The sequence below is a fragment of the Otolemur garnettii genome, unplaced genomic scaffold (genome assembly GCF_000181295.1).
Source record: "Otolemur garnettii isolate 467f Iridium unplaced genomic scaffold, OtoGar3 scaffold00124, whole genome shotgun sequence".
NCBI lineage: Eukaryota > Metazoa > Chordata > Mammalia > Primates > Galagidae > Otolemur > Otolemur garnettii.
The window spans coordinates 3,743,275-3,753,497 of NW_003852519.1; the positions used below are offsets into that span (position 1 = coordinate 3,743,275).

General features: G+C 38.6%; 1 protein-coding gene across 1 annotated transcript in view; it reads right to left on the reverse strand.

Annotated features, from left to right (window-relative positions):
- RERG (RAS like estrogen regulated growth inhibitor) overlaps positions 1-10,223 on the reverse strand; it is a 129,337-nt gene that overhangs the window by 7,172 nt on the left and 111,942 nt on the right. Inside the window, exon 3 of the mRNA XM_003797792.3 lies at positions 6,630-6,686. Coding sequence (XP_003797840.1) covers positions 6,630-6,686 — 57 coding nt within the window. The remainder of the gene's footprint in view (positions 1-6,629; positions 6,687-10,223) is intronic.

The window sequence follows — 10,223 nt, forward strand, 5'->3', positions numbered from 1 at the left end:
TTTACAAGAGGAAATTGAGACATAATGAGATTAAGTGACTTGCCCAAGGACACACAGATGGTAAGTGGTAGTTGTGAGATCTGAGACCAGGAAGACCGGCTTTGGAGTTCAGATTTCTAAATGCTATACCCAGTGTCAAATATGTTGGATTACAGACTTAAGGGGAAAAGGAGGGAAATGGAAATCAGAACAAGGGATTCAGGGAAAAATAAAGTGGAATAATATATGGGCCTCATCTACGGGGTGTCCATAAAGTTGTGTGCAGTTTTAAATGGCACAAGATTATGGAATTAAAGGTCAATACATAATTACACAAGTGGCACACTATTTAAAATTACACACAAACTTCAGGGACACCCTGTGTACAAAAATGGCACAGCACCATGAGAAGAGTTGTATAATTAACATGATTATTGACTCAAGTCTTTGTGCCAAAACTATCCAAATCACTAACCAACCAACAACCCCCCCAAACAAAAAACAAAAACAAAACCAGGGAAGTTACTGCACCCATCAATGTGGCCTGCAAGCCAGTGTTTATATTACTTTTTTAATCTATCCGCCTCATGTTTCTGACTTTGATTTCATCAACTATTTTAACTTCTTTGACCACAATTTTGTTACTTTACCAAGTAAGTATAATCTCCTGTCCAAAAGGACTGGGGACTGCAGTCTCCGGTCTCCTGTTAGAGACTGCAAGAAGGGAGCCTAACTAAGTGGCATAACCCAGCCTCCTCCCTGCCGTCAGGGATTACCACAGGCATGGCACACCATGGCATGCCACTTAAGTATTTTCCAAAAAGTAAAATTTAAAAATGAGATTATGGATGGCGCCCGTGGCTCAGTGAATAGGGTACTGGCCCCATATACTGAGGGTGGTGGGTTCAAACCCAGCCTCGGCTAAACTGCAACAAAAAAGTAGCTGGGTATTGTGGTGGGTCCCTGTAGTGCCAGCTACTCCAGAGGCTGAGGCAAGAGAATCACCTAAGAGCTGGAGATTGCTGTGAGCTGTGACACCACGGCACTCTACCGAGTAAGACTCTGTCTCTAAATTAATTAATTAATTAAAATGAGATTATGTTCAATGTGTGTTAATAAGTGTACTTTACATCCTTGTCATTCTCCTAGAACATGGGGTCCATGCATAGTGTATGTCTAGTGATTCTCAGTCTAGAACATTCCGTCCCCTGGCTCTTTTTAAATGGGTTTTCTATGATTTAATGCTCTAAGATAATCACTGACAGCAAGTGCTTGTCTCCCAGGGTTCTCTCAATGAGGGCCTTCTTTTGTGTTCAGTGGCCCGGCTTGACAGGGAGCAGACCAGTCGGCATCACACGTGCCCTGCCCCTTTCATTCCTCCCTCCACTGTTCTTCACTGTCCTTTGTGCCGACTTCCCTTTTTAAGAGACTGTCAGTAGCCCTGGAGCCTGGAAAACAGAATTCTGGGCTCTATTCCATGTCTTTGCACCAAAAGTTGTCTGAGAAACAGGGACATTTTTCTCTGTTCCTTCTGTGATAAATAGGGTATGTATTTAAACCGCAGAAGGCCGCAGTAGGGGGGAAATAGAATGTAATAAAAATTGTATGAAGTTGTGTGATTCTTTGCCTATTTGTTAACTGAAACAGAAAGGATGAAATGCAGGAAATGATGGAATGTCTGTGGCAGACACAGCAGCGGGTGGTAGCAGTGATTTCATCCGAGCTGAATACTGGTTTCATACCATTTTGAACAGTTTTTCTCTAAGCTTCTCTCTCTCTCTCATTAGGAATCCATTCTCTCTACATGTAAAACAGTGAAAGTATTTCCCACAGAGGCAAAATATTATACATCTCTGTGCTCACTTTTCCAGAATTAAATTCTAAATGTATACTAATTACTTTTTGGACTTCGACTCCACTATTCATTTGAAAACACAAAAGAAAATGTGTTTGCATTTAGTTGGAAGTAGGAATACTTTTCATTTTGTTCATACTAACAGAAAATGATCATTTGAGCCTTTTTTACTTGTTTAGGGAGATGACTGTTTAGGAGATACTTCCAAATGATCCAGAATGTTATATACTGAAACACAAATATTAGTTTCAAAATGGAATTAGGTATATGAAAAATTATACTTGAATTTCACTGTATGTGGGAGATACGTGATTTAAAACCTGCATTCAGTAATATTTTTTAGTAGTAAATTTTACATACTGTAGGAGGAGTTGGATATTCAAAGGGATGCTGTATGTGGTGAATCCCTTAATTAATTTAGATTTTTTTTCCAGGTTTAAACACATTACTATGGACACTTGGCCAACACAAGAACAACAGCAGTTAGCAATGTTGATTTATGCTAGAATGGAAATTGTACTGACTTGAGCTCTGTTGCTGGTCTGACCACAAACTAGCCATGTAATCTGGGATAAATTTACTTCTTTGGACCTGTTTCCCTATTTGTCAAACGATGATCTCCAAGATCCCTGCAGTGCCTATATTAAATAGTTCTGAGTTGGTTAATTCTGCTTTAGTATCCAGGGGAGAGAATTTTTCCTGGGTGTGTCTCTTGTCTTTTTATGAGCCTTTCCAAGCAGAGGCAAGAAGGGAGGTGAGAAGAATCAATCACAGAATCAAAGTGCCAGTGAGTCTAATGTCTCCTGACTTCTGCCCTCCCTCCTGCCTGAGCCTTTATTAAGCAGTTTCAAACATGTGCGTGGGGCCTCTGATGTGTCCCGTGGTAGCAATCACAGGCGGTGAAATTCATCTGTCTCCTCTTCATCAAATGCCTCCAACACACACACACACACACACACACACACACTTGTACTCAATCACACACAATCTAAGTTATTGTCTGTATTTCCTGCTATGACCAGCATTCTTATAGGGTAATATGATTCTTAGAGGTAGGGATTCAGCTCTTGCTTGGGATCCCATTGGAATATGGATCCTCTTGTTCTACAACCGGAACACTGCCATCACCACCAGCAGGGAGTTTTCCCGGGTACATGGTCCAAGTTCAAATCTTATAGGCTTTCCAAGTGGTTTTCAAATGTGATTCATAGACCAGGGCTGGCAGCACACAAAGATATGATTGGTCCATGATAAAATGGGAAACATATAAGTGACACTAACATTGTTCAATAATTCAACTTTTTCTTAAACTATATCTTTCTAAACACTTTGAGGTTAAAACATTTCCCTTTTTTATGAAGTGTGGGTAGAAGTGGTACACAGGTGGAGTGACCCCTTCACCTTCTGCCCCTTGCTTACACCACCAAGTAAATTCTCAATATCATCCCTCTCTATAAAAAGTAAACCAAAAACAAAAACACAAACAAAACATTGGGCCTGAAATTTAAAAGTCTGGGGGTCACCTGCTACTACAGCAGCAAGCATTTTCTTCACTGAATTATTTCAAATCAGTAAAAATTCCAATTTTTTTCATATGTGGAAAGGTGTTTCTGATGAAGGGGCTGAATTCAGAATTCAAGTCTGCTTTTAGTAAATATGCCACTTTGCTTTTAAAGGCAGCTATCTCTCTGGGTTATGGTTTTAAAAACTTTTCATTAAAGCAGGGATGTACTCAAGAAAGGATCCTGTCTTCTCTAAGGCAGTGTGGAGGTAAGCCCAGGAAAAGCTAATTTCTCTTGAATCAAAGGGATTGGAAACTCCTCTAGGCTAGAACACTGGGTGACTTTTAGCGTGTGCCTGCACACACACACACACCCAGTCTCCAGAGGGAGAGACTTAATGAAGCCCTCACCTCGGAGTGAGTCATCTATCTGTTATTCCCCAAGTTTGACGAAAGTGCTTGTTGCTTAGCAGCAGCCATCCTTTTTAAGCGGTACAGTAGAAGGTCACTTGAAGTTTCATTATTCCGAGGGAAGGAAGCTCGCACTATAGATCACCGATGCAGCCAGCTTTCAGTTAATAGCCGTTGTTTTTCAGAATGAATAAATCAAAAAGGAAAGTGGCTCAGCTAAGACTAATTAAACATAGTACCATTAGTTACTGGAACACATTCAGAGAAAATTCAAAAATTTCCTGAGATCATCTTTAAAAGCTTCATCTTTCATTGAGATATATGGGTAGAACAAGAAAATTGGAATTTTTCTGCTAAACTCCCATAAATCATTAAGATTCTCAGATAATCTCTGTAAAGCTTATATAAGTAGTGAAACTACAGGAAGAGAATATTTACTTATGTGGGAGAAATAAGAATAATTTTTTAAAATAAGGCACATTTTTAGATGTAAATACATCTTAAAATTAGAGTGTGGTTATATTTAAAAACAGGTTAAAATTTTTTGACATGAAAAGCTAATTTAAGGCTGGGTGTGGTGGCTCGTGTCTGTAACCCTAACACTCTGTGAGACTGAGGTGGGTGGATTGCCTGAGCTCAGGAGTTCAAGACCAGCCTGAGCAAGAATGAAACCTCATCTCTAAAAATAGCCAGGCGCTGTGGCAGGTGCCTCTAGTCCCAGATACTTGGGAGCTGAGGCAAGAGAATAGCTTAAGCCCAAGAGTTTGATGCTGCTGTGAGCTATGATGCCAGAGCACTCTACCAAGGGTGACAAAATGAGACTCTGTCTCAAAAAAAAAAAGGAAAAGAAGAGAAAAATAAATTTATTTGAAAGCCAAAAGAGAAGAGTAAAGTATAATGGTAGAGACACGCTATTTGTCTACATTTAAAAATTGAATATTACAATAAAGATGTGAATATTCTCAAAGTAACTTATAGTTCTAGTACAATTCTAATCAAAATCATTATGACAGAGTTTCTCAAATTTGCCTAGAAGAAGAAACTGGAGAGAGTAGCCAAGATAATTCTGTAAAAATATCTTCTCTACTAAGCATCAAAATGTTCTAGAGAGAATACAATTCACAAAAAAAGTATGCACGTCTAGAATTGTTATAAATGAAAAGATAGTGTTTGGAAGTAGGGAGGAAATACAGTGGAAACTCCAATACGAGCGGAGACTATTTACTAAATAGTAGGAGGAAAGCTGGGCAACTATTTGAACAAAAATGTTGGCTCCTCACCATGTTCTTCTCACTAAAATAAGTTCCAGATAGATTAAAAAGTCAAATACGAAATAAGGAAGCTATAAGCTCCTTCTCTGTTTCCCTCCCTGTTCAGTTTTCCCTCACAGCACTTCTCATTCTCTGACATGCATCAGTTTGTTGACGCTTCTCTCTTTACTAGACGGTATGTTCAGGAAAAGCAGAGCCGCCTTCTTCTTCTTCTTCTTCTTTTTTTTTTTATTAAATCACAGCAGTGTACATTAATACTATCATGGGGTACAGTGTACTGTTTCTGTATACAATTTGAAGTACTTTCATCCAACTGGTTAACATAGCCGTCATGTCTTTTTCTTAGTTATTGTGTTAAGACATTTATATTCTACATTTAGAGAGATTCACATGTATCCTTATAGGATGAACCGTAGACGTGATCCCGCCAATCACCCTCCCTCCTCTCCCTCTCCCCTCTCCCCATGTTCCTGGCCTAAAATTGGGTTATAGCTTTCCTGTAAATGCTATAAATTAGTTTCTCAGTAGGGCTGAGTACATTAGATACTTTTTCTTCCATCCTTGGGATACTTTGCTAAGAAGAATATTTTCCAGCTCCATCCATGTAAACATGAAGGAGGTAAAGTCTCCATCTTTCTTAATGGCTGCATTAAGTATTCTATGGTGTACATATACCACAATTTATTGATCCATTTATGGATTAATGGAGCTGCCTTCATTCTGCCGACTGATTTATTCTCAGCACCTAGAATAATCTGATACATGGGAGCATTTACTAAATGCCATAGAACTTCTGCAAGTTGACCACCCAAGGAACTGTAACAAATTCGTTAACACAAGCACTAGGTCTACTGTACTAACATATACATGTGGTGCATGTCTGGTCTATGAAAATTTGATCCACTCTAGGAAGTGGTCTATATAGGGAGGTGGTCATTTATGGAGGTTCTCCTGTATCTGTAAATGAATGAATAAAAACAACAAGAGAAGGCCCAAGGCAGGAAGAAAGTTCCCTTTTAAAATGAACATATGTGACAAAAAAAACTCCAAAAAAAAAAAATCCAAGAATAGCTTTGCCCACTTTTCATACATCAATATTACCACAACTTTCAAGATCCACAGACATCAAAGTTGCTTCCTTTTTTCTTGTTTTGTTTTTTTAAACAGGCTTTGATCTGATTTATTGGAGAGGAGGGAGGAGAAACCTAGTTTATTTTTGCACTTTGCTAACATCAGTATTCAGAAATTTTACGTTGCTGTTACACTCTTCTCAGCATGCCATTCCATCCCACACCAAATCTGCATGTTCATTTTGTTTCTCCCGGTTGAATGCAGCTGCATTTTCCCAGTTTGGGTGAGCATCAGATTGTACCCACTTCCTTCTTGCCTTTGGCTGGACCCAATCTCTTCATCTAGGCATTAAAATTCTGCAGGGTTCTGAGCACAGACAGCATGAAGCCCACATCTAGCCTCTTTGAGGCCTTCTTTGCATGATTCAATAAAGCACTTGCAAACCAGCTGAAAAGAGCTTAAAAATATTGCAACAGAAAATATCATTTCTTTCAGTCCACAACTTGGATTGGAGAGGAGAATGAATCAAAATTTGACCTACCGAGGGTGGGATCATATTCCCAGATGAACCGTTTGGTCAGAAATCTCACTACAAGAGCTGTGGAAGAAAAAAGCAACATTTCAGATAAATTTGTTAATTTGCTTAGCGTTCTTAACCTTTTAAGGAAACGGAAATGGTCCGTAAAACCTTTTATGTGCTTTATATTTCCTTGAGATATAAACCCAGTAATTGCTTCTATGTTATTAAAATGCTTTTTCAATTCCACAGCCTAAAGACTGTCCATGATATTTTAATGGTTTTATTGTGCATTAATTAACAGCTTAGGTTTTGTTCCATTAGTTATCAAGTTAGAAACAAAACAAGCAAAAAGTACCACAATGTGAAAACACGTATAAAATTTTCAGCAAAACAATCAATTCAGGTACAAAGGGTCATAATACAAGCATCTAAAGTTTGAATATTGCTAAGGATTGAAAAAGGTGAGTTACAAATGTGATAATTTGCACTGTAATGGAAGATGATGAGCATGTAATCTGTATCACAAAGAAGTAGATATTCATGTCAAGGATTTTTTCAGGGATTGATTAAAGGTCGTCAAAACCTTGCATGATCTCAGTTCTCACTCAACCCCTATGAGGCAGGTAGTATGATTGTTCCCATTTTTCAGATAAGGAAACTGAGGCTCTGAGAGGTTAATTAATTTCACTGAGCTCATCTAGCTAGTTACGGACTGGTAAAAGATTTAATCCAAGAAATCTGTAATTTATCCATGGCACCAAACTGAATTTAAATCCTAGGCCATCTGGATAATATTTAAGTGGAAGATGGGTTGGAGTGAGAGAAATGCAGAATTATGTGGTCTCTACTGTCCTTAAAAATTGATCAGACGTGTGACGAACATTTTCTAACACTTGTACTATAGTTTAAAATGGTTTTAATCTTTTTCAAATAATTTGTGAAGGTGGTGTCATAGACACTTTAAAACTGGAATGAAAGTACTTAATTCTTTTCCTGGAGAAAAATCACATGTACATAATTTGGTATATAATTTCAGCAGACTCATCAGCTCTCCAAAGGCCCTGTAATGTCTCCCTGGGATCCCACTGACCTTAACCAAAGAATCATTGTCTATCATATTTTATAGTTTAAAAGATATCTATTTGTATATTTTTATTTTTACTGAATGCCTTGGATGTAGGAGTCAAGATACTCTTTGAAGAAATAAAAGAAGTTAGTTGAAGGTTATTGCCAGCTTTTATCGACTATCACCTTTTAGGATCAGCAGACGTACATACCTCCTACCACAAAGTCTCAAAGGAGAGACCAAAGTGCAGAGTACAATGAGGACTTTGCAAAATAGAGCTCAGCTATACACATGTGGTTTCCCTACTGGTAGCTGGAGACTGAAAATGGCAATGTTCTTTCTAATTACAGAGTGTGAGGCTGAATTTGAGCCAACATATTTGCAGTGCCTAAAGTAGCAAGGCCACTGACCCCTGTAATACTTCCCACAGTGAGAGTCCTTGTGGTTTTATCTGGGATCTTCAGAGTCTGTCGCTGTTCACTCTCCTGAGACTGAGATTTTGACTTTTGCATGTAGGAAGTCATAAGCACTAGATGGATATTTTTCTTTTTTAAAATTAGAAAAGTTAGTAAACATAACTGCTTGTGGAATTTAAGGAGTTTCATCTTGTGTTAGAATATGTAGTTTTAACTCAACCTAGAAAAATTAATTATCTACTGTCTTCAGGAAGGAGCTATTAATATTCGCAATTTTTTTTTTTTTTTACGTAACTGAAGCTTGAAGTTCTCCAGTTTCAAAATCATTTAAACTTTAATCATTTCTCAAAATCTTTTGAAAAATGTATCAGGCATGCCAGTGCCTTTCTAAGCTGAGTATACTGAATCATTGAATCATTTTTAAGTGCCCAGACCTCGGTTAAGAACATTGATGAGTTGCCTGTACAATTACACAGCAGTACTTTTTGAAGCTGTAGTGTGGATAAAACAAAATAATCCCAGACTTTATAAACAGATGTACATTTTTCCTCCCTCTCACGTATCATAACTGCCTCCTTTTGCTGGGGTCACTGACATACATTTAAAGACCCATCTGCACTTCTATTTTGCTAGCTTTAGTATACCAAAGACTGAGAAGCTATATTAAGAAATTTGTTACAATTCTGTCTAATATAGGAATAAATTAGCTCTGGGGTCAGGGACTAAGGAACCCTTTATTTGGATATGAACATTATTCTCATGCATCTTTGAGGCATCATGTTTACCGTTAAGTTGTTCCTACTGCCATCCCAGTGAATGTTTAAGTTTCCAGTAGTCAACTACCTAAAAATGGTTAACTTTCCAATAGTCACTGCCTTCCAGTGAGCCGATGTTCCCGGGCTTAATCCTCCCAATCAATCTAAATATTTTCATTGCTCTTTTTTAAGAGATGCACCTAGACTGTATTTTAACAATAGAGCCATACAGTTTTCATAAATCAGCTTATTTCAAGTCCATCAAAAAACATCTAAAACTACTTTGAAGAATTGACTTGTTGGATGTCCATTCTTTGAAGATGCGTTTTCATGTCTCTGTCACAGATTATTTACAGAAAAAGACTTTTTGTATACTTTTAGGTGTTTGATAATATTTTAACTAAAAATTATTAGTCTAAAGAATTAAAATAATAATTTTACACTTATGGAAGTGTTATCTGTCAAATTCTCTATTATTATTAAAATTGTGACATCCAGGCTGGGCTCCTGTAGTCAGCGGTGAGGGCTCCAGCCACATACACCAGGGCTGGCGGGTTCGAACCGGGCCTGGGCTTGCCAAACCACAATGCCAATTGCCACAAAGAAATGGCTGGGTGTTGTGGTGGGCGCCTGTAGTCCCAGCTATCTGGGAGGCTGAGGCAAGAGAATCGCTTAAGCCCAAGAGTTGGAGGTTGCTGTGAGCTGTGACACCATGGCACTCCACCAAGGGTGACATAGTGAGGCTCTGTCTCAAAAAGAAATAAAGAAAGAAAATTGAGACATTCCCCATTTATGATGTAATTATCAAACTCCATCAGGATTATTTAGCTTCACTTTATGATGATTGTCATATCCCATAACAAAGCTGTACCACTTCTCACCTGCTCCACCACGAACCTTCTCAGTGTGTGGTTTCACCAGCGACTCTGCTAGTGCTTCCTTAACTGCGGCTTTACTTCTGTGCACCCCGAGACCACTCTCTAGTCTGCAGCCAATGATTTTGTTAAAGCATAAGCCATCTTGTGTCATGTATTTGCTCAAAATTCTCTCTGACCTCATCCCTTTGACCCAATTTTTATTGCATGCCTACTCTGTGCCAGCATCTATTCTAGGAGTTTGGAATAATATAGACAACAATTCAGGCAAATATCTCTGCCCTGATAGAGCTTATCTTCTACCAGAAAGGAGGCAGACTAAAAAAAAAGATAATAAATAGGGGGGGGCGGAGCCAAGATGGCGAACTGCAGCCAGCTTTTTACAGAAGCTCCCGTCCAGAAGGAGGCTGAAAGGACAGAACCTTAGCAAATTAGCTGATGGTTTGGAGCAGAGACAAGAGAGAAGATTGAAGAGTGCACTTCAACCTTCCTGAGGCGAGCTG